A 24,791-nucleotide genomic window follows, 5' to 3' on the forward strand; every position below is an offset into this window, starting at 1 on the left:
ATAAACTGTCCCGACATAGATTCCGGTTAGTTTCTACAAGGGTCCGACAAGACTCTGTAAACTGTCCCGACATAGATTCCGGTTAGTTTCTACAAGGGTCCGACAAGACTCTGTAAACTGTCCCGACATTGATTCCGGTCAGCTTCTACAACGGTCCGACATGACCCCATAAACTGTCCCGACATTGATTCCGGTCAGCTTCTACATCGGCCCGACATGACCCCATAAACTGTCTTCTACAACGGTCCGACATGACCCCGTAAACTGTCTTCTACAACGGTCCGACATGACCCCATAAACTGTCCTCTACACCGTTATGACACCACCATACAGTGTCCTCTACAACGTTATGACACCCCCATACAGTGTCCTCTACAACGTTATGACACCACCATACAGTGTCCTCTACAACGTTATGACACCACCATCCAGTGTCTTCACCAATGGTCTGACACGACCATACAGTGTCTCTTATCCTCTTTTATTTTTATGTATTTTCTTGTTTTGTTACTCTCTCCAAACTCAAATTGGTTAGTTCCTATCCCCCTTGAGTTTGCGGGGGGCTGTTAAAATCCACCTACTCTCTACATACTTCACCTACTCCTTACCTACTACACACTCACCCTCTTCTATATATAGGAATCATGAATCATTGTAATAGATATCAATATATCAATCAATAATAATACATACAATTTATTCTCTCTCTTTCTCTATACATTATTTCTTACATGTCCAATCCTATATTTTTTGAAAATTTGTCTGTGTCATGTCATGTGTCCGTTCTTAGATGACCAATCTCTTAATTCCATAAATATGCTTTTATCAAGGAGCAAAGTAACAATGAAGGTACCCTGGGAGTGTAACAAGATTTGCTTCATATGGAGCCCATTGTTTGAAAACTTCAAGTGAAAAACCACCACTTATCATCCCTGGTGTAGCGAAGAGAACACAAGGTCCAGGAGCATTTATCAAGGAACGATCGAAATTGGAAACTGAAACATCCAAGTGACAAAGATTGAGGGAACCAGTAAAACAGCAATAGGAATCAGTTCCAATATAATAAACATTAAACGTCAATTTAAAACTCAATACCAATTATTTTAGGCGATGTTCAGTTGACTTCAAATTTAATTGCAAATAATTTAAAATGATCAGACCGCACCATTTAAGTACAAGTCCCTGCCCACCCAAGTGTGTTCAACAAAAGAGATGAAGCTTTTTTTTTTTTGACGAACAAAAATAGGAAGGAAATTCCTCAAAGTGAGGTAAATTTGAGCCCATAGCATAAAAGCATAATTAAAAGATAGAAAGGAAAAAGAAAAAAGAAAGAAAGAGAAAAAGGAGAGATAAGAGAGCAAAGTTCTTTCAAATAATGATTGGAAATTTGGAATACTAATTTATCTCAATGTGTAATTATGTTTCCCCACAGTAACACACTGAACTCTAAACATAAGTTTTTTGAAAATAAAAAAATTATCACTTTAGAGAAAATGTTGAGACCAAAATTTGTTCTTAACCCTTACAACTCCCAAAATTAATGTCATTTGTTTCTACAACTTTTACAAAAATCTTAAATTTTTTGAAGTTATTAGGTGTCCAAGTTACAATGTTCCTCGTCAGACATATTCTAATATTTTTGAAATATAAATCATAAAAACATATAATAATAAAAAATAAAAAACAATTTAGCATACTCCTATAATTAAGTGAGATTCACAAGAAACCAAACAAACCATCTGGCACTGTCAAATGAAAAACTAGAATTGTAGACTTACCATTTTTAAAATCGAATGCATTGCGAGTAGCATATGTATCTTTCACCTTTTGACTAGTCCAGTTGATGAGCATTTTATAATACATATTAGCTTGAATGGTCAAACCTGAAAGAGAAATATCATCCAAAATGAGGAACACCAGTAAAGCATGATAAATAAAGAATATTCTAATGCAAATAAATAACACTATTTTAATGGTTAAGACTAAATTAAAATGCTATGCTATCGCAAAACCAAAACAATCGATACTCTGCCATAAAAATGACCTAAAAAATCTCTCAATAGTTTAATCTTATTGAGCAAGGAACCCGTCATAATTCAGCATGCTCCTTAAATGGAGAGGTAATAATGAGATATTGCTTCAGAACAGTTGGTCTCGACAAGCTGGCTGTTGTTTGTTACTATTTTCAATGTCAAAAATTGACAAAGGGGAAAGAGAACCCAACATTACATGGGAAAGGATAACAACATGGTACATACATAGAAATAATAATAATAAATTGTGCTTGAGACAGCTTTAGAATCGCATTGCCATTAAAGCGACTAAGAAGTTCACCAATGGATAAATTATTAAAGAAAAGAAAAGAGAAAAAGAGAGGATAAAATCAGTTTAGAGATAGTGCTTCTGTGTCTCATTTACAGATTACAAGTGACACATTATTTTTCTTGTCTGACGATGAAGGATAAAACGCATTATGTGCTTTCAATTCATAGAGTATTTGAGTTAGTTTTGGAGTTTCAAGTGACAATGAATAAAAGCAATTTGGTGGGGATTAACCTTTCACAGACAAGATTGCAGAGGTTAGCCGGGATATCAGGTTGTTCAATTAAGTCTTTCTCTTTGATTTATTTGGGGCTACCATTGGGGCGTAATCCTAGGAGTACAAGTTTTTGAGACCCAGTACTAGAAAAATTAGGAGAATGTTAGAAGGATGGAAAAGGGTAGAAAATAGGATAGAAAAGATGATGAGAGATTTTTTGAGAGGGATATGAAGAAGGGAAGAAAGATCATTTAACTATTTGGGAGGTGTGTGCTGGCCAAAGATGAAAGGGGTCTTGCGATAGGTAATATTGTTGCTAAAAATAAAGCCTTGCTTGCCAAATGGTTATGGAAGCTTCCCATGGAAAAAGACTCTTAGTGGTATTCTATCATTAAAAATAAGTACAGGATTCAAGCCAAAAGGTGGGATTCTAAGTGATTAACTAGAAAAATTCATGTGCTCCTTGGAAATGCATTTCTCAATTGTTGGATTTATCCTATGATTTAATTTGTTTCATTCAGGGAATGGGAGAAATAGTCATTTTGGGGAGGTTCATTTGGACCAGAGATGATTCTTTTAAATCATTTGTTACCTCAACTTTATTGTTTGTCTCATGTTCAGAATGTTTCCATTGCTACTATGCCATTGTCTTTCTCGGTTCCTATTTTTTAGAATTTTCATCTTTTCAGTAATCCTAATGATCAGAAGGCTAATGAGTTGACTTCTTTGTTACTTTTACTTGATGGTGTTTCCTAGAGGACTATTGTGTTAATAAGAAAGTGAAGAATATCCATTCTTTGGGTCTTTTTCTTGTAAATCTTTCTTTGATAGAATCATTGATGATCCTAATGTATGACTTTTTAAGCCTCATAACAATTTTGGATGTATATGTGCCTCCTAAAGTCAAAATTTTTGTTAGGTCTTTGGCTCATAATAAGATCAATACTAGTTACATGTTTTTAGAAAAGAAGACCCAATTGTTTATCATCACCGTAGTGGTGCATTGTGGAGTCTACTTTTTTCATTGTTGAAGTGGTCCAGGTTATGCCAGGTTGATTCAGAGATATGGTTCAAGGCACCAAGATGCGTAGAATATTTGGGTGAGGAAGGTAATGCCATCACATCTTATGAAGTGCATTTGGGATGAAAGAAACTGGCGGGTCTTCAAAGAGTGGCGTTTACTTTACACCAAAAGAAGCATTATTTTCTTGACACTTTAATTTCTTGAATTACAGGTCCCTCCATTGTCCACTAATACTTCTTGTCAATTTTTTGGCTGGCATTTTCTTTCTTGGATTTTGTTGGTCCTCTCCTGTATACATCATGCGTACATTGACTGCAATCCGAACATTCTGCACTTCAAAAGAGAAGAGAAAAGAGATAGGATGAAGAAACTTATACCAAACATAAGATATTTCCATAGATAGTTCATTTCATTTGCTGTCAAACTTTAATTTTGAAGTTCTAATAACAAATTAAGGGGAAGTTTGAGATTTTCTTTTTTAGTGGCTTTTTGGCATTTTTTAGTGTTTAAAAAGTAGCTAAAAACGTACTTTCTTTTAAGTGGAAAAGTTGATTTTCTTTTTGGCTTTTTTAGTTGATGACAAATAGGCTTTTTGGCTTTTTTATTTAGCCAAAAAGAAGCTTCTTTAGCTGCATCCCAAATACCACCTAAATTAACCAAAATTATCTCGCAAAACCATGCTAATTATTATTATTACAAATTTTTATTATTTATTTTTGTATCTGCCATAAAGCCTCCATTCATGAAACCATTACCAATTGATTCACACAATATAATATAAGCATGAAAGCCAATTTATAAAAACAAGATTCTCTTACTACTGATAACATATGATACTATTTAAAAAACCAAATGGTAAAACTGTCAAATAGGTAATCAGAAAACATAAGCAGAACAAACCTGCTGAGAAGTAAATAGGAACCTTAAGATCCATGCGCTCCCAGTAATCATCCAACAGTATGCAGAGTTCCTATTGGATGACAGATAATACTGTCAGCAGAAGAGTGCATGCTTTATAACAGCAGAAATAAAAGAATTCTATGTAGAATAGCTTACTGGATTTTCAGAACAAAGGTAATTTAATTGCCTAAATGGTGAGCAATTTAGAGTTTTAAAGGTTAAATTAAAGGTCAATACGTAGGGAAAGGGACTAGAGTTGATTTGGGCGTGATTAGGGTTTTGGGGGCTGAAAGATGAACCTTTTGAGGGCTGTAAAAAGTGACCCAAGACTAGTACTTGGGTTATTCACGCAGAGAAGAATAAAAAGAAAAAAAAGAAAGAGGTGCTTCACTCGCAAGGGTTAGGCAAATTCACACAAACACAATCTCAAAAGGGTTAGGCAAATCCACACAAACATAATCTCAAATTCTCATAATATCAAAACCATTGAATTATTGAGATTACACATATTTATAGGGTAAAGACCCTAGTTATACTAGCACTATTACTAAAATTTAGAAACTAAGAATATTTAGTAACTACAAATATTCTATGACTGACTATTAATTCTACTCCACCTACAATATGAGTTCAAAAGAAAACTCATAGGCGACCCCTACAGCCCATATCAAACTAATTATGAAATTACTAAAATACCCTATAACTATTAAAACTTAATACAAGGACATAAAATCTATCGAGCAACATACTAAATTAAAATAGACTCAAAATTATTCCAAAACTTCATTCCATGTGAAATCTCATATTTGCCCTTTTTCTCCTTTCCATGATCTTTGTCAAATATTCATTTTATATAATACCATTCTAAATTCCACAAGTGAGATGCCTAAGTACAACCAATGAAATACCCTAAAACGTATTTGTTTAGCATATTACATAAGGTATAAGAAGATGAAGAAAAAAAGAAAAGAAGGAAAGATAATTGTATGACTATCAGATTTAAAATATCTCCCAACATGAGGTCATAACATTACAGCCTCAATCTCTCCTTGCCATAAATAACAATGAACCAAGATTGAGTAAAATTTTCATAGCAGAACAATTAAAGAGATCAAATTTCTCAACTAATCCAGCACAATCTCACCACCCACCAACCCAACTTATCCAAACCTTATCAACAATCCAGATCAGCTAAATACAACTACAGCTTTTCCACTACATGGAAGGTCATCCGCCCAATAAATTCTGAGAGTCAACATTCCACAGGTCTCACATGCTCTCCAACTTTCAATTTGCAAGAAAGTGGGGGATTTTGTAACCTAAACCTGTGAAAATTTCCTACTTTCTTTGTTCTTAATATTTACTAGACACACTTTGTTCATGCCCTCTCAATGCCAATCTGGCAGTGGGGGGAAATCCTGATTTGATTTCTTCAGTATGTCATTAAGGAAAAAAATGTAGTTCAGAAATATCATAGCATGAGGGATTCCGAAAGTCGACATCTATAATAAAACATGAAGCCCATATAAACAAAAGTAGAAGCAGAATACAGACTGTGGAAAACCTCATTATAAACAGGTTTAAAATTTTGATAAATATTCATGTCTACTAAGATCAGTTTGCATAGGAAATCAGAGTCCAAATTTGAAAAGGACAAAAGTTAAGCAAACTTCTGATGTGAATTTAGGATGCTGGCCAATTTTTTATTTTTTATTTTTTTTTTATACACTGAATTTAGTATAAATTTGTTCGACTACAAATTCAACCAAACAGTTCAAAACTTCAATTGAAATTCAGTGATATTCAGCTGAAAATTCAACAGACAAAAGCCTAAAGAACTTGATTGTCAAAATCTATTTGTAAAGTAAAAAATATGCAAGAATATGGATTTGAATTTGAAACTAAATTTAAAACAAATTGCTAAGAAGCACGGACATGGACACGTGACACGACACGAATATGACACGAACACGACGACACGGCAATTTTTAAAAAATGCAGAACACGACACGTGGGGGACACACACAGAATGTAAGGCTCTGTTTGGTAGAGCTTTGGAACGTTAGTTCCACGCTTTGATTTGCACACCGTGTTTGTTTACGGTTTTCAAAAATTAATTCCACACTCACTTATGAAAACTCTATCAAATGCGAGAAAATTTGGGCTAACCGGTCATCCCACCAGTCGTCCGGCCGGTTGACCAGAATAGTGCATTAATTTTTTTTATTTTTTTTTTGCAATTGACACATTTTTATTTTTATATATTCAATAAAAAATATTTTCCAAATTTTTTTAAATTTTTTATGAGTTTTGAATAGAATTTTGAGTTGTGTGCTTGGTTATGAGTTGTAAGTTTTTGTATCAAATATCATATGCCATATCAGAAATTCTCCACTCAATTCAAAACTCTTTTCAAAACTCATTCACCAAACAAATTTTCCACACTCAAATCATAATTCCAAAACTTACAAACTCAAAATATAACTCTATTCTCAAATCATATTTAGAAAACTCTACCAAACGCAACCTAAAATTTTATATATTTATTTTATGTCATATATAGGAATATATCATTCTAAGACAATAAATAAATGCAATATAACACTAATTTCTATAAATTGACATTATTTTTCTTTTATCATCATATTCAAAATTATTTTGTTCAAACTTATAATTAGTTTCGCCTATGTTTAATCAAGTCTAATTCTTTTTTGAAAAAAGGACACGTTTGGATGAGTGTCAGGAAAGTGTCATACGAGTGTCAGTGACACGGATACGACATGGAGGCACCACCTTTTTAGAAGTGTACATGCTTCTTAGACAAATTGGTATTTTAATTTGGAGTTGTTTACAGGTATTTCATTTGACAGCTTGAACAGCTTTTTTGTCCTGCATACCATAGGTGTCACTCATAACTTATTCCCTAAGACATAATGGGGGTGTTTGGCAAAGGCTTTTTTTGGCTTTTTGAGCTAAAATTCACAAAATGACGAAATAGACTAAAACAGTCAATAAGGCAAAATGTCACATCAAACCCATAATCATTTCACTTTTTGTAACAAGTTGAATAAAATTGAGTTTATACTTTAATCTTAGTTGAGGATTTATTTTAAATTCATTTTGGACCCATTTGATTGAATCGTGACCCGTTAGTAACCATGAAATATTGTTGTGGTTTTATTATTATTATTTGATTAACATAAAAGAGTTATGAATATTTATAGTGTGTACCATTAAACGAAATATATTTTGTGGTGAGAAAATATTATATTTACTTTTATTATTAAAGATTATGTATTTTTAAATTGATATATATATATAGGTGCATATATATATGGTTAGATATTTGTTTAGTCAAAGAAAAGGAAATATCTATAAATAGAACTTAATAGATATTTTTTTTATACTTTGGGTGTTCTTTCCTAGTTCTTGCCATGGAGAAAAGAAAGAAAAAGAATTCTAAGTTGATTTTTCATGGGTTTGATCTAGTGTAAGTCATTTTTGACCCCTAGTGCTTTGGATCAAAACGTAGAGGCCGGAAAAGGTGTCGTTTGGCTCCAAGAAAATTTAATTTCTGTTGCCGAAAGCTTGAGATAGAGATTTTTCCTACACTTCTTTATGCACTTTTACTTGATTATATGGAGTTTAGACTTGTATATAATTTAATTAGAATTTTTGAAAAATTTGTGATTTATTTGCTTAAAAGAGAAATTTTGAGAAAAATAAAGAGTTGATGCCCAAATTGCGAAAGTGTAAACTTGGAATATATTTGTAAGGTTATATGAGAGCCATGTTTTAAATTTGAACAAAAATGGACTTCGATTCAATCGGTTTTGAAATTTTTACCGGTTTGCAACCAAAAGAGCATTTTTAAAGAAAACAAATGAATTATGTTTAACTTTTGGGGCTTTTGATCAAAATAGGATGTCATAGTTGAATAATGCTTGGAGAACAAGTTTGGAAAGAAAATGATGTTTTCTTGGGCATTAACAGTATTATTTTGCTTAATGTATCTGTTGGAATAAAACCGACACGGTTAGAAATGGATCTTGAGAGGTTACCGGACGTGATTGTGATATGAAAACTAGTGTAGTTGTTCATATTTGATGAGATGTGGAATAGATTGTATTCATCAGAATTTTTGGAATTTAATTGTTTAAATATCTGTTTAGAAATATCTGTTTTGGGCTATCGGTGAAGGATAACCATGATTGTTGTAGAAATGCATGAGACTTAGGTAAATTGAACCACATTCCTCATTTGTTGCATTGGACATTGCATTATATTCATTTCATTGGAAATGTATCTGTTTTTTAGAAATGTTTGGAAATGTATCTATTTACGAAAATATGAATACTTGGTGAATCTGGATAGAGAGTGTGGAACCGCGCGGTTAGGTGTCAAGCCTACCAGTTTACTGATAAAAATGACAGTGGTAGTGCATTAGGGCCTACTTGCAGATACTCACTTAAAGATTCACAGAGCCTGTATTCATGTAACAGAAATGGTTTAAAATGGAAATGGTTTTATATCTGTTGTTGCATCTCAGCATTGCATTCTTTATAAAAAGAGAGATAAACTGTTTTATCATCAGCATGACATGAGCATACACCTCTTTAGTCTTGTCATGGTTCATATGTTGTGTAGTATATCTCTACTGGGCTGTAGCTCACCCTATAAAGGAAACCATTTCAGATACAGGTGCTATGCCTCTGCCAAGGCATTCACTTGGGAGGACTCGGAGCTGAGGCTTCATTTTTGTTTTTATTGTTATTTGTTGAATATAAGCCCAGGGCTGTATTTGCGTTGAGTTGAAACTCTATTTTGTGTAACCAAGAATGTTTTTGGATAAATTTGTAAGCCTGTAGAGCACTTATTATCTGTTTGGCAACCATTTCATACTTGTTGTAAAATACATGCTTGGGATTGAAACTGGGGCATTGAGATGTGAACAACATGTATTTGGCATTTGGGATTTAATAGAAATTGATGCATGGAATAGTTAGCTATATATATGTGTTTGTCTATCAAGTGGGTTTTGTTACATAAATAGATATACCCTGTCCAATTTTCAGGGCGTTACACTTTTTCTCTCACAAACATCACATCCAACTATAAAAAAATCCAACTATCTTTCCAAATACAAAAATATTAGCCTATTAAAATAGCCAAAAACTAAAATAGCCTACTAAAATAACAACTTTCCACAGTGTCTTAATGGAAATAAGATGTCAAAAAGAGAGGGGTGCACCCCATGAACACAGGACATATACACAAAGGAACAACCCAGCAATGGACAGGAAAGTATAAATCCACCAAAAACTCCACAAAAAATACAACGAAGAGGTTGAGGAAGCTCCTTTAGTGAAATTGGCTCTTTATTGAAGTATTTTTGTTGATGGGTGTGGTAGCATTTTGGTTTGTTTGATTTTCTTTTTTTGATTGTATAAGGGTTGTGCCCCCTCAGCGACAAATACCAGACATTCAACAGACTTCATTTTACTTATGAGTTGGAATGTAATCTCCAATGGTTCACTTGCTAATACTCTAGCTATTGCTATATTTAGCAATGTGACTCCAATGGTGTCTTTGCTATATTTTTTTGCTTAATCACAACCATTGAATTGAAGTTTTCTATTCAAGTTTCTCCCAATAGACCACAACAAGCACAATTAGATACCCCAATCTTTCCCAACCTCCGCAAATCACACTCCAACAAGCTAACAGCTCCCCCCTCCCTCCCAAAAAATAATATTAAAAACACCCAGTCAACTCCCAAACAGAGAAAGGAAACAGCTCCATGGTTCCTGTGAGTACTCACAATGAAAAAGCAAATAACTAACATTCCTACCCACACTCTCATACACACAATTCCACCTCGACAATCCCTCTGCGCCTCAAATTGTCAATAGTTAAGATAACAAACCAAGAGGCTGCCTAGTTCCAAAAAAAAAAAACTTAGTCTAATAGTCTTGGTGCGGCAAATCCCTTTCCAAGGACCCAAAAAAAAAAAAAAAAGAACCCAAATGCCTTGAATATTTTGTACCAAGAATTTTTAGAAGAAATTCCATATTTATTAAGCTTCCACCTCGAGACAACACCCCTCACCGTTGTATGCATCCCAAACATTAGAACCACAGATACAGTTCCAAAAACTTAATTATGGTTTCCACCACCCAGTCCATCAAATTACGGAAACTAGGCATCCACAAAACCCAAACATCCAAGATAAGGACAAAATCTGCAATAGAGGTTCCCACTTTACTACAATCCTAAACAAGTCCAGGAATGCCAACCTCAAAGGCTGGTGAGACACACCAAGCAAGCATCATCCCAGAAAAAAATCCTCTGCCCATCTCCAAAATGTTAGCCAATTCCCAATGTACTTCAAAGTATCACCAACCCCTTCATAATCCTTTTCCAAACCAAGTCAAAGAAAAGGTAGCAAGCAATTCCTTTTCAAAACCAAGCCATGGAACTAAAATTTCAGGTTCATACAAATAAAAGCCCATAAAATGGTTGTGTTATTGAGAAAACCTGAGCTCTTCCAAGAGCAAATGTAGGAATGAGCACCTTTCCTCCACTAGCAACGCATTTATGAACCTTCAATTAATAATTGTAATGATTAGAAAATAATATGGGCATTTCAAAGTATCATACAAGAGACAAAATGTTGAAGTGCAATACAAAACAAACTTTAAGAAATATTAATGTAGGAAAGGTTTCATATGAGTAGAAAAAAAGTAGCATGACCAAATTAAATAACACATAACAAATAACTAGCATGCACATCACATATGGACATATATAACAAGAAAATAACCATCATGAAAGCAAATTATATGTTGCACACTTAAAAATGTTTAAATTGGCTCTCTAACCCGAGTGCAACTGAGTGTCGTTCAAAATTGACAAATTTCAAAAAGAATCAGCCAAGTTCATCGAGGTTTATCAATCAAATGGGCAGAATGCAGAGGAAAGACAAAATGCATGAACCGCTAACCTATGACTCTAGCTCTACCATAGTTACTGGAAAACATGTTAATACCCCAGCTATCTACTTTGGAAGCATGTCTTCCCAAATATTTTCATTCCACAATGATAAATTCAGCTATCAAAAAAGTGCTCTTATATCTTTGCCTAGTTTCCTTTTCATACAGTGAAACATTAATACAACAACAGCAATTGGAATCTGATAAGTATGGAGTTTTTTCTTCTTGGTAAAAAATAGAAAATAATGTTTAATGCAATATTTCATACAAAGTGCTTAAAATAAGGAAGGCATGCGAAGTTCAATGTTTATTTACATGATTATTAGTTCCAATATAGAAGGGTTATGTAATAATGCAACTTATTTTGATTTATTAATATTAAATTCCATTATTCATCAATTGGTCAAAAGAAAACATTGTAGCAATTACAAATAACTAAAGATGTCCCAACTATGTTACCCATATATGCCCAAAAACCATCATACCACATTTATTTGGTATATGAATACCAAGTCCAAAATAAGGCTCTACAAGCTAAGAAAACTTCAAATTCTTCTCACATGATAACAAGCCACAAAACAATCTTAAAACCTGTGCTGTGCCCCTGAAATTAGTCCTCTATTCTCTTTGAAAATTCTCAAACTCAAAAGTCTTCGTAACATTTCCTTTTGGTTGGTAAAATAAGAAGAAAAGAGACATTCATAAATTTGAAATTAAAAATAAATAATAAAAAAAGGAATTCAGAAGATCATTTGGAGAGGTCAAACCCAACCCCTCTTTTTCATTAACTTCTTTTTTTGTTTTTGTTTTTGTTTCTAGAGGGAGACGGGGGAAGCCTGGTGATGCAAATGTGTGCACATGGAGATTTTCTAATTAAGCTTATGTTTATTTTTAATATTTATGTTTATTTACAATTTAATTAGGATCTAATATATTTAGTTTCTTATTCTACAAGGATTTAAGATTCCAAATAATATGATGATTTAGTTTCCTATTTAAAATTAGGGTTTCTAGCCTATATATATTAGGGTTTTGCGTTGTAATAGACAACTTTTGAATAATGAGAATTTGAGTGTTTTAGGTTGTGGCCGTTGTGTTAGGGTTGTGGCCCTCTTCACCGTCTTTGTTCTCTCTTCTCTTTCTTTCTAAAAGTGTTCTACATCACCTGGCCAATCAAATAATATTTGAACATCTCTGTATTGGCAAGCATTCTAAGTAGATAATTTGATGGATGCCCATGGTTCAAGCAATTCCAATTGCAATGAATTCTTTGATGGTGTAAAATCAGTAAAATAGTTTTGAAATAGATCATGGAAATCATTATGTAAACAATCTTCAATCAACCTGGTTTCAAAATATTAATCTATTATAAATATACCATCAACCAAGATCCATAAATCCGGCCATAGACCCAAATAAATGCAATTTTACGCTTAAAAGTGGAAGAAAATATTGACCATTGGAAGTGCTAATCAATATTTTCGGTAGAAATCATCACAATCTGTTAAACTGGCTTCCTGCAACTTTCATGAATTATTTCCATATGAAATATTTATCGGTCGCTCAGCATAAATCATATATAAATAAAATAAAACAAGAATATTGAAAAGACTACTAAACTCAATAGTAATGTATATTGTTTAATCAGCATACACGCAAGAATTCAAACGGAAGTACTATAAAAATACAGAATACAACAGATTGTAGCCTGCATACAGCTTTAAGAAATTCCCTCTCACGAGCATATTTTGAATCACGAACAGTTGTTGCATATGTTGACCTGCACGATTAAAATCAATAACCAATACTATCAATTCTGGCATTGACGGCTCAAATCTGAGTTGTCCTTCATGCAAAAGGCAGTCCTAAAAACAGGAGGATACAAAAATTTCTCAACACAAAGGAAACCACAGATTTTGATTATAGTAATTAATAGACAGACATAGTAAAATAACATTGATCTCTCAAAATTTTCCACAAACAATAAAATCACTATCAGACTTGGTGAATAACATGAGCGGTTCACTGCAATGGTGTTAGTAGAAGATTAAAGATCAAGTTCATGGAGGGACCACTAGAGGTTTGCCCGGTCATTAACATCAGGGCCCCGGATCAAAAAAAAGAAAGGTTCAAGTTCATGGAAAAGGAAAAGGAGGGAAATTCCTTTAAACCAAAAGCCATTTGACTTTGAGGTGTTTCATTTGAATTTGACTGGATATTTTTATGTCATTCTATTTATTCAAAAGAGTCTGTTTGAATGACGTATTTCAGATCATTCTCTATGATTACAGAATGACGTAGGACAGGTTTGGAAACAAGGCCTAAGGCTGCCTACAATGGAATTGCGGTGAGTTCTGGCTTTAGAAAGCTTCTGGGTTAGGATTCTATAAGTCAGAAGAGAACTTCAAGGGTTTCTAGAAGGAGAAATGCTTAAGTTTGCTTAATTTAGAAGTTTCAGATTGCTGGACTCTCATAATGGGCATGATTAAAGGAACTAAATAACGGTTTTTTTGTGGGTTATTTATTAAATTGAAAAACTAAGAAGCACAGGTATGGATATGGGTATGATGGACATGGTGATTTTCAAATAGGATATGACACTAGATGGAAATGGGGGACAATTTTATATATTTTTATTTGCTATATATATTAATATAAATTTAAGGTATAGAGATATGGGATGCATCAATGTTTATGTGGGTGTATTTTTATTTCTTTTCCACTTTCCCCCTACTTTGTTTCCATATATTTCACTTTGACCACCAAATATGCTTTCTAAAATTATTTTTAAAAACCCACAAAGGTGCCTTGATGGATGTCAGACACAATACACGTGTTCCATCAAGTGTCCCCAAGTCTGGCAACCAAAAAAAAAAATTAAAAACATTTTTTGACATGCCACAGTACACATGTTTCGTGAAGTGTCCCTAAGGTTTCCTGCAAAAGAATAATAATTATAAAAATTGACATGCCACGCGCCGTGTCTGACAGGTGGACATGGGTGTCTGACACATGGGCACATGTGTCAGTGCCGTGTCTGTGTATGACACATTGCCGTCTTGGAGTGATTCCTAATTGAAAGCCAAAAGGTAAGGAAAGGTTTGAGTTTTATTAGAGCTTTGCATGGAGAGAGTTTGGGGGCTGAAATTAAGATTGTTCTAGGATTGTAAACAGTCACCCAAGCATGCTGTGTTAGTTTTTCTGCAAAGAGGAGAAGAAGAATAAGAAGAAAAAACCCTATGAATCGCATCCTCAGCTAAGGTTGCACAGGATTGTGAACAATAACTCCATAACAGTGAGCTGGTTTTTCTACAAAGAGAAGATGAAGAATAAGAAGAAGAAAACTCCCTATGAATCACCTCCTCATAAACGTTTAACACATTCTCAAAATCTTCACTCAAATGAATAACAAGACTACATATGTTTTTAAAGATTGTGGGATCTCCTAATTCTATTAAAGCAATGACTTAAAAGATTAGGAAACGTGGACTCTTTAAACACTAGACTAATTTAAACCTATATAAAACCACATAGAATGGTAAAAATGACTTAATTTAACCCACAAGATGACCCATGGGCAACCCCTAGAGCCCATATCCAACAATTTATAAGATTACCAAGTTACAAACCTAATAAAAATCCTTCCAATTTTAATATGTCTAGTAGAATTTTAACCTATAAGACACACAAAAATAAGACTCAAATTAACTTCAAACATTTATATATAAAGCACTAAATGCCCAATTCAGAATTTCATATTTATCCCTCTTGCTTTTCTCTTTTTTTTTTAGAGGAGCCAAATCCGGTTTGCTATAATTTCTGGGTCCAGGTCCGGAACCAAAAGTGTTCCGCAACCTGAGAATTAGGGCAAAAAGCGCTCTCCCACTCTCAAGTGGTAAGCAATTGAGCGGGATGAGTCGCCTCATTTTTCGAAAGAGATCAAGGACAGGTTCCCCCGAACCGCCTGCAAGAGGGGGCGCGTCTCAATTAGAGATCGGCACTTATAGCCCATGACTAACAATTTGTAAAATTAACAAATACCCTTATCACATAAAACATGGTAAAAAGGTCTAAAATTTGTTCTAAACACAATAATAAAGGTCGTACCCAATGCACAAGGCTCCTTACTTACAACAGTGTTCGAGAGAGGTAATAAGTAGGCAACTTTCCCCTATACTCCCGACGAAAGTGCATAATACCAAACCAAACCAAGCCTTAAGTTCCATCAAATAGGGTCGGCTACATGAATCTTTCTTCTCCACTCGACTCTATCAACGGCCATTTGGTTAGTCAAATTACAGAGATTCATATATCTATATACTACACTAGCCTACGTCAATCTAGGTTTGCCCCTTCCCCTAATACTTCCATCTGCCATCACTGTATCGCATATCTTCACTACTGCCTCTATTAGTCTCCATTGTATATGACCAAACCATCTCAATCTATTCTGTCTCAACTTATCTTCTATCAATATTACTCCTACCGTTCACAAATATACGCATTCCTAACTCTGTCTTTTCTAATCTTGCCACACATCCACCTTAGCATCCTCATCTCAATAATACTCATCTTATTTACATGTTGTTTCTTCGTTGCCCAACATTTCGTCTCATACAACATCTCTAGTCTAATAGTCGTTCTATAGAACTTTCCTTTTAGTCTAATGGGTACTTGTTAATCACACAGTACCCCAGACGCACTCCTTCACTTAAGCCACCCTGCCTTAATTCTATGGACCACATCTGCTCCAATCTCCCCAGCCGTTGTGATGATCAATCCTAAATAACAAAAATATTCACTCTTAGGTAGCTTTTAGATTATACATAATAAAGAATTTAATTTTATACATATACACCATGTATAGTCTCAAACGTGCGAGTGTAGCTTTTAGATTATATGAAAAAGTTTACCAAGTTTTCAACAATGAGAGGAGGATCTGGTTCATAAAAGGCATCCTCAATTTTTTTTGATCAACTGAAGGCATTCTTAATCTTTGACAGGATACTGCACAAAACATAAATCATGTAGTATCATGCAACATGAAAGCTTCAAACATATAATTGTACACGTTACTTGGGGCAATGGTAAAAGCTGCCACACTTGAGGACATGGATTTGGGTGTAACAGTAGCCACTTTGTAGAAATAATGCCTAAGATTAAGTCTGTATCTTGCCTGCCACCACCCCACCAGCACCCTCCACATATGGGAACAAACACCCAATGAAGTACAAACTAAAAACATGTGGCCTAATGCAAAAATGTGGAAATATTATATATATATATAAATACATCAAGACAAAACATATAAAGAAGAATGATTATAGGTCGAAGGAAGAAAAATAATAAATGAGATTTAGACGCAAGACTGCATCAATACATTAAAAAAAAAAATAGGGAGAAAAGGGGAGAGAGAGTGCTTAGATGCCCATGGCCCTGGTGAGTCAGAAGATCAGGAGAAAGTTGTTTTAAGTATGTAACAGTAACAAGATAAATAAATTGAAAAAAAGAAGATAAATGCCACATTACCAAACCTTCTAATGGTGCAGTTTTAATCATATATATGTTTGTGTTTCACACGTAAATTTGAAGGCAAAAACAGATCAACCCAGGGAATTAATCATATGTTAATCTGGTGCAGCTACAATTGCAACTAGGAAGAGGTGTTTAAAAGAAGAGAGAATTGCAGGAAACATTTCAAAGCATTGCACTGAATACACAACCTCAAAAAAGTAAATAAATAAATGACCAAATAGAGCTGAATAACAAAGCACCAAAGAATACTTTTTTCCTTTCTTTTGCATGCGCACCATATGGTTCCTCATATTCCCGATCAATACAAAACTTCACAAACTAACAAATGACATATACCATACATTACAGACAACAAGCATGTCTAATTATGATTCTGATCCAGCAAGCAGCAACATAAGCAATATATATATGTGTTCCTTACTCTGTTATAACAAGGTCCAACCGTAGTCGATCAATTTGAGCAGCTCCAAGATGTCTATCTGGTGTCATATTATAGTCCCCTGTGTACACTATAGCAGCATCTCCTACTTTTGCATAAATCATTGCAGCTCCAAGAACCTAAAAAAACACAATATTGAATTTATACATAGAGTGGATCTGTGATACTGACACAGAACAAATTGCATACACAGATAGCACACAGAGAATAAACAAAAAGCAGCTTCATAATGTCCATTGTCTAGTACAAGAGGCACAATAAATAAGCATCACATTGAAAACACTTTTGCTGAAACACTGACATATACACAACTACAATGGAAAAGGGACAGTGCATAACTTGTTAACAAAAGAGCATCTTAAGATTAGGATGACAGAACTTTGTGATGAGGCTTAAAAAATCACCAGGACTTCGAACAGAATGGTCCAGCACTTTCTGTGTTCCATACACTCTACTTTTTCTTTTTGTTGGGGATATAAAAAAATGTCTCTCGTTTTGCTTGGAAAACCAAAAACTAATCATTATGGCATTAGGGAAATAGGATTTTGGTGCAGCACTTTCTGAGTTCCTCAACTCTACTTTTCTTTTTTGTTGGGCAATAAAAATGTTTCTAATTTTTTCTTGGAAAACCAAAAAACTTTCCTATGGTTCAAACAACAGAATCCTCGACCATTTTGGCATTAACAGAAATCAAGCGACACTTGATACAAGGGTTTGATCAAGCTGCATTGAAGAGTTCTGCTGTCCCAGTGTTTTCAAAAGCTCTAGGTGCATTGAGGTGCCAAGCAAAATTTCAATCTAAGCAAAGTTCACAACATATGCAAATATTTACAGAACTCCAAAAATCATATAACAACATTCAATTTTCCAACAAATTATGAAAACAATATTCAACATTCTGAAAAATCCTCAAAAATAACATTCAATCTTACTTTGCCCAGTACTATTTGTCTATCAATTTATTGACGTGATTCACTTCTTTTTTGAGATATGAAACTTGCACCACATGGTAACTTAGTAGTTTTAATTTTAAACTGGGACCAAATTGCCCGATAGCTTCAATCATTGGCCCCAAACTGTCATAATTCACTACATTGAAAGAAATCTCAAAGTCATATATCCATCTTGCAAACCCAGAGCTTTTGCTCAATGACTAGGGCTTTTTTATATGAAAATTGGGACTCAAAGCATGTGTTTGCATTTCATGTTAAAGGAGTAATAATTCCCTGTGGCTACACAAAGAATAAAGCAGAAGCAAGAATTTAAATGAAGCGGATGAGGCGTGCGCCTCACGCCTCATATGCGCCTTCCCTACAATGCCTCACCTCAAGCTGCCTGAGGAGCCTTAGGTGCCCCTCATGCCTAAGCGTGCGCTTAGGCACGCCTTTTAAAACACTGTGCTGTCTTGCTAGACCAGCTAGCTTTCTTGGACAAAAAAAAAATGTACTAAACACAGTATGTGTCAGTTAGCTTATGAAACTCATAGATTGCACTCAAGTGAGTAGTTTCAAATGGATACATCATAACTATGGTCTCAAATATTTTGCATTTTGAACCCCAAAAAAAAAATATTCCAGACTAAAATGCATCTACACTGTTGTATTTTGACATTGCTGTGGCCATCCCAATAAGGGGGCAGGAAGACAGCGAACTGTGGCATCCAAATACCATTAAAACTTCAATTAAGTACCAGATGACAGAGAAGCCAGGTTTCCAAGTGTCATGAATGCTTGAATGCCAAAGTTCTATGCTAGATGCATCATAACTACTGCATTTTGCGATTGTGGTGGGGGCAGGTGAGCAAAAAGCTATGGCATCCAAATACCATTAAAACTTCAAGTATGTACCAGCTGGGAACAAATACTTACTTTGTTTGCGTCATACTACTTAAAAGGTGCTGAATTTAGTCTTAAATAATTAGAAGTAAGAAGTGCATAACTAGGAGCTAAGAGCAGGAGCTACTTCTGAAGAAGATACTTTAGACAGAGAGACAGACAAACAGAGACGGAGAGAGAGAGGGAATACATAAACAGCGGAAACAATTAGAAACTTCTACAAGTGCATCAGCGAAAAATCAGGGGGCCAAGAACTTAAAATTTATCAACCTGTAGCAATTTCTAAACGAACACATGCATGAGAAAAAAAGTAAAGTTTTACATGTCCAGCATAGTAGGCACGGATCTGAAGGTCTTTATCAACCTGTACAGTCTGTTTCAGATCCACAGCTGTAACTGCCAATGCAAATACCAAAACCCAAAAAAAAAAAAAAAGAAGTTCAATGACAGAGAAACAGGAAGGTGAAAACAAAGTGTGCCGGAGAATAAAATTAAAGCATATGCATTTATTGAAGTAAAGAATGGGAATCCACCACGACTATCTAGACTAGAATGTCTGTTTAGTACAGAAATTCTTCTCCATCAAGTAAATTGCAAATAAAGTTTCTAGTGTTGTTACACGGTCAAGGTACATTATATTGGCCCCAGCAACTGTTTCATCAATTCCACAACCATTATCTGTTCCATTTTTTTAAAAAACAAGACTCTCAAATGAGGTATATTCTTTAAGTGGGTTGAAAACCTTAGAAATCACCCTTGTTGAAGGCAATCAAAGAAGAGTGTTGGTCACAGAGTGTGGCATGGGGTTTGCAAAAAAAACAAAAAACAAAAAAAAAAAAGGAAGTCATCTGCATACAGCATTCTGATTTGGAGACAGATGGGTGAATGTCCAACTAAGCATACCAGATAATATTCTATACCCTTATTCAAGTATCGGCAGTGGGAACTTCACAAATTTAAAAGAGTTCATGTAACATAGATGGTACACAAAGTTGCACAAGGGGAAATGGAGAATCAAGTGCATGTGTTTCCCTGGTTCAGGTGCTCTCATGTCCAGTTCTATGACCTTTCTTTGATTTGTTGGTTCCCGATGTTCTTTTTTTCTCTCATTTTTTCCACTTCTATAACTGTATTATTCACCAATATAGTTAGAGTTGCAGCTTTGGTGCAGTTCTTTGATGGAGAGATGTCTTCTAGGATAGAGTGGTTTCATTATTTCATCTAAATATGTTACATGGACTCTTCTATTTCCCCCATAGTACCCGTGTCCACTGGATATGACATGGGTACGGGTGTGGAATATGTGTCCGACACTCCTACCTAATTTAGATACTCAAATCCTTTAATTTGTTACAATATATATGAGAAGAAGAAACTCACATTTGCTAGCAAATCTATTTTTGGCCTCTCACATTAATTAGATATAGAAAGTTCATATTTTTCATGAATCCTATTCAATTTCAAGTATATTTCTATGCAATCTGTACGTGTATATGACGCGTCCCCATACCCATATCCAATTTTGGATACATATCCCAAGATCCTAAGATTTGAATTTATAAGGTATGACGCTTGGATGCACACTAGCACCCAATACTCGTACCCAAGTTCATGTAACATATGGTGTATGTGCCCTGCTGGCAATGTCTACTCCTGCTGCTTGCACAACGAGCCCTAGTCTATTTTATTTGGCCTTGCCTTGACTCATCTGTGGTGGTGGTCTCAATCCTCCTTTGTGTAGGTCACTTATCTTTCTTTAGACACTTCCTTGTGAGATTCTATTGGAGGTGTTGATCATTGTGATGCTTGTTGTGGGTTGCGTTGATATGGAAATGTTGGGTTTGGGGTTTCTATAGGGTCCAGAGCAATGGCTCACAGTGGCATTTTCTTCAGTTATGGTCAATCTTTGGTACTGTTGTAGAATAGATGATTCCTGCTCCTGCATCGGGAGAGTATCAGAAAAAAGAAAGGCTATATACCTTTCTTCATGCATTGCACAATGTTCTCAGAAGTGAACTGTTCTTCTTCTCCCCTTCGATCAACCATCACTCGCCGATAATCCTCCAGCATCAACGGAGCCAAAGCTTTTGTTGGGTACTACAGTATAAAAAAATATATAGTAAATTCATCAAAACCCAGATTTGCCAATTACCAATTTGAGTGTCAGCAAGAAAAATTCTACTAAGACTTTCAATGACTGGGAAAGCATAAGACAAGAAGATAAATGAAATAAGACAGGAAGATAAATGAAATAAGACAGGAAGATAAATGAAATAAATACTAATCTTGTGAAAAGAAATTTGAATTACGAATTGTTAATGCCTAACCAGAAAAAGTCAATTGGCATCCAGCCCAGAGTAGTTAAAAAAATGAATCAGAAATGTCTTGGCACCCAATTAGAATAATAAAATCACTTATAACCTAATAAAATAAAAGAATTGCAAGAAAATGGCAAAGAATTACAATGGTACTTCATCTAGAAGGCAATAATTTGAAAGATAAATAGGTCAATAATGCCATTTGATGCCAATAATACCAAGGACACATCTGTCTCCAGTCAATTGAAGCAGACAAATACTGGGTGTGCTCATTCTTCATTACAAACAGCCTTTTTCTTTTTCTTTTTCTTTTTCTTTTTCTTTTTTTTTTTTGAAAACCAACTTCCTTACAAACAGCCTTTCAAGAAGACATGCAATCAATGGCATGGCTTTGAAAATCAAAGTTTGAAGCACACCAAATGTAGCAATTTTGAAATAGAAGGTACTTCAACACTTGTTCACACAAATCATGTAAGAGAGATTACCGTCATGTAAATGGGTCCATTGTACCCACAAACTTCAGTGAAATATGGAAGAGCTCCGATATGATCCAAATGACTACACAATTACACTCGAGTTAGTTAAAAATAAAAAATCACACAAGCACACACGCACCCTTTTTATCATACAAAGCACACAACTCACTTTTGTGAAGCTTTGTCACACCTATGAAGCACAGGTACGAGTACGAGTACTGGTACTGATACGATACAGGTACGTCGATACGGTAAAATTCAAAAAAAATAGGGTACGGGTACGCCTTGGTACGCTTGTAAAAAAATATTTATTTTTAATTTAGAGTAATGCAAAAATTAAGTAAATTGTTTAATTTGTTAAGGTCCAACCTATAATTAACATTTAATGCCAAAAGGAAAAGTATAAATCAAAATTAAATGTCAATATATTAAACAGCTTAGAAATCATAGTTTAATTTTAAAATCATGCTAAGCATAAAACAAAAACTAAAAAAGAAATCTAGTGAAATGAGTTTTATCTCTGTAGTAGAAGGAAAATATTATTTCAACTGACGTACGGTACGGCTTGGATATATACTAGGTAGGTCTGGGTACATCAAAAATTAAGAAGAAAAAACTTGGATACGTGTTTCGTGTACCCGGTATGTATGCAGAAGTACCATACAAGGTACGGTACGCCTGTAAGTACCCGGTACGGATACGGCATGTTTTTCGAAGTACTCATGCTTCATAGTGTCACACAATGTTGATTCCCAAAAAAATCATGGGAACGCTATATTTTTTTTTTCAAATATTTACCTTCACCTAACAGTTATTCTAAGAACCAAAAAGTAAAACCAACAAATCAAAAATTGTTGCCCACTACACACAGTCTCTCTCTCTCTCTCTCTCTCTCTCTCTCTCTCTCCACTCTCACCCATGATTTCCATGTATTAACAGATTCAAATACACATGGCAATATGCTGAGTTTTCTAGTATAGACTGTCACTTTTTTTGGTTTTCCAATAATTGCCCTCATATTCAATAACTACCACATCCAATAACTGTTTCATCAAACTGCCAAAAATTGCTAAAAAGTTTTCATCATTCATCAAATCAGACCTCAATCGTCAAACCATTCAAAGATATAAGTGTGAAATTGCAAACGCATGGCATTTGCACCCACCGCTAATTCTATTATATAATGCGCACACCCATTTTGTCCAAATGTGAATTTATATCCATAACCACTACATTCAATACCAACCAAACAATTTAAAACTTCTAAACATTTTCTAATTCGTCAAACCGCCCCTCGATTATCAAATCATCCAAAATATTAAATGCAAAATCACAAACATATCGAAGTGGAAAATGGGGAATTATACAAATGGGTAATGATGATGCAGGATAGAGCGTTGTCGAAGTCACCGGATTTAGAGATGAGAGAGAAATCGGGGTATCGGCGGTGATCGAGATAACCCATGTGCATACCACAGTCAAACATTATCCTCTTCCCATTGATCGAAACCACCACGCAGCTCTTCCCCACTTCTTGCCCTGCGCCTGAGAAAAAACAATACCACCAATATCATCGTCGGCACAGCAAACACAAAGATGTTCATAATAAATCAACAGAACGATTGGGACAGAGAAAGAGATGTACCGAGGACGAGACAATCGATTACCATTGCCAAAACCTAGAAGAAATGTCTATTAGACTTGGCGCGCTTTCATCTGATTGATTTGAGAATTTGGTTGGAAAAAAAATAATAATAATAATATATAATCAAAAATAAAAAGATAATGGGATAAAAAATTAAAAAGTCAAAAATTTGACTGTTATTCCAATTCTCAAATCAAGGCTAAATGGTTGCTTGGGGTGTCCTAAATAAGTGTATTTTTTATCTTTTTAGACTACAAAAATTGAGAAAGAAAATATGGATATTTGGATTAATTTTTTGATTTTTTATGAAAAAATGTGTAATAAAAAATTGTAAAAATTGATTTGTAGAGAAAAATTCGGATCGAGAGTTGTGCAGCCGCAATTGTTGACTTTTGATGAATAGTGTTAATTTTTTAACTTTTTGACTAACTTTTTGGCTTTTTTGCAAGATGCCAAACTTGGCCTAAGTTTGGCATCTTTAAAAAAAGTCACAAAATCAAAAAGTCACTATCTTATTTAAGTCACATCACCTCTCTACGACATCACTTCAGACCCAACTCATATTTCATACAAAGTCAAAAAGCGCACTTATTTAGAACATCCCAAACAACCCCTTGGGGCAGGACGGGGTCGAGGACCACACTTCTTGTCCTCGATTTTTGACAATGGGGCGGGGCGGGGCGGGACAGGCCTGGGGATCACACTCTCCGTCCTCGATCTCTGATGGTGAAAATTTCTCCGTTCCCGACCCCGCCCCCGCCCCCACCCCCACCCCCACCCCCTGATGGGGATCGAGTTTCCCCAACCCCAAAAATTCCTCGGCATCATCAGCATCATCATCAACAAATCTGTTTATCATCATCATCAACATAATATATTCAAATAATTACCATTCATCAAGAGCAAACAAATGGATATGAGAACACGGTAATACATACATGTAGTACATTATGTGGGTATTTGGAAATTTGCTATTTTAGGGCTCGTTTGTGAATGGAAAGTTTGGGTTTTTTTGGCTAAAATAGTCACACAAAAAAAAAAACAAATTAGCTTTTTAACCCAATAAGACAAAACATCACATCCAACCC

General features: G+C 34.8%; 1 protein-coding gene across 7 annotated transcripts in view; it reads right to left on the bottom strand.

Annotated features, from left to right (window-relative positions):
- CPSF73-II (cleavage and polyadenylation specificity factor 73 kDa subunit-II) overlaps positions 1-24,791 on the bottom strand; it is a 72,993-nt gene that overhangs the window by 45,604 nt on the left and 2,598 nt on the right. The window contains exons 1-11 of one of the 7 annotated variants that reach the window (XM_028258228.2): positions 23,704-23,806; positions 23,426-23,603; positions 22,068-22,140; positions 21,244-21,361; positions 19,587-19,660; positions 17,412-17,548; positions 13,172-13,235; positions 11,001-11,066; positions 4,464-4,533; positions 1,779-1,883; positions 854-995 (exon numbers count right to left, since the gene is read on the bottom strand). In XM_028258228.2, coding sequence (XP_028114029.2) covers positions 854-995; positions 1,779-1,883; positions 4,464-4,533; positions 11,001-11,066; positions 13,172-13,235; positions 17,412-17,548; positions 19,587-19,660; positions 21,244-21,361; positions 22,068-22,140; positions 23,426-23,603; positions 23,704-23,728 — 1,052 coding nt within the window. In that variant the 5' untranslated portion in view covers positions 23,729-23,806. Of the gene's footprint in view, positions 1-853; positions 996-1,778; positions 1,884-4,463; positions 4,534-11,000; positions 11,067-13,153; positions 13,236-17,411; positions 17,549-19,586; positions 19,661-21,243; positions 21,362-22,067; positions 22,141-22,227; positions 23,605-23,703; positions 23,807-24,791 lie in introns of those variants that run through there. The other 6 variants (XM_082893901.1, XM_028258238.2, XM_082893902.1 and 3 more) reach the window with 6 other exon arrangements.

Source organism: Camellia sinensis, chromosome 11, assembly GCF_055761805.1.
Source record: "Camellia sinensis isolate YWXY chromosome 11, ASM5576180v1, whole genome shotgun sequence".
Taxonomy (NCBI): domain Eukaryota; kingdom Viridiplantae; phylum Streptophyta; class Magnoliopsida; order Ericales; family Theaceae; genus Camellia; species Camellia sinensis.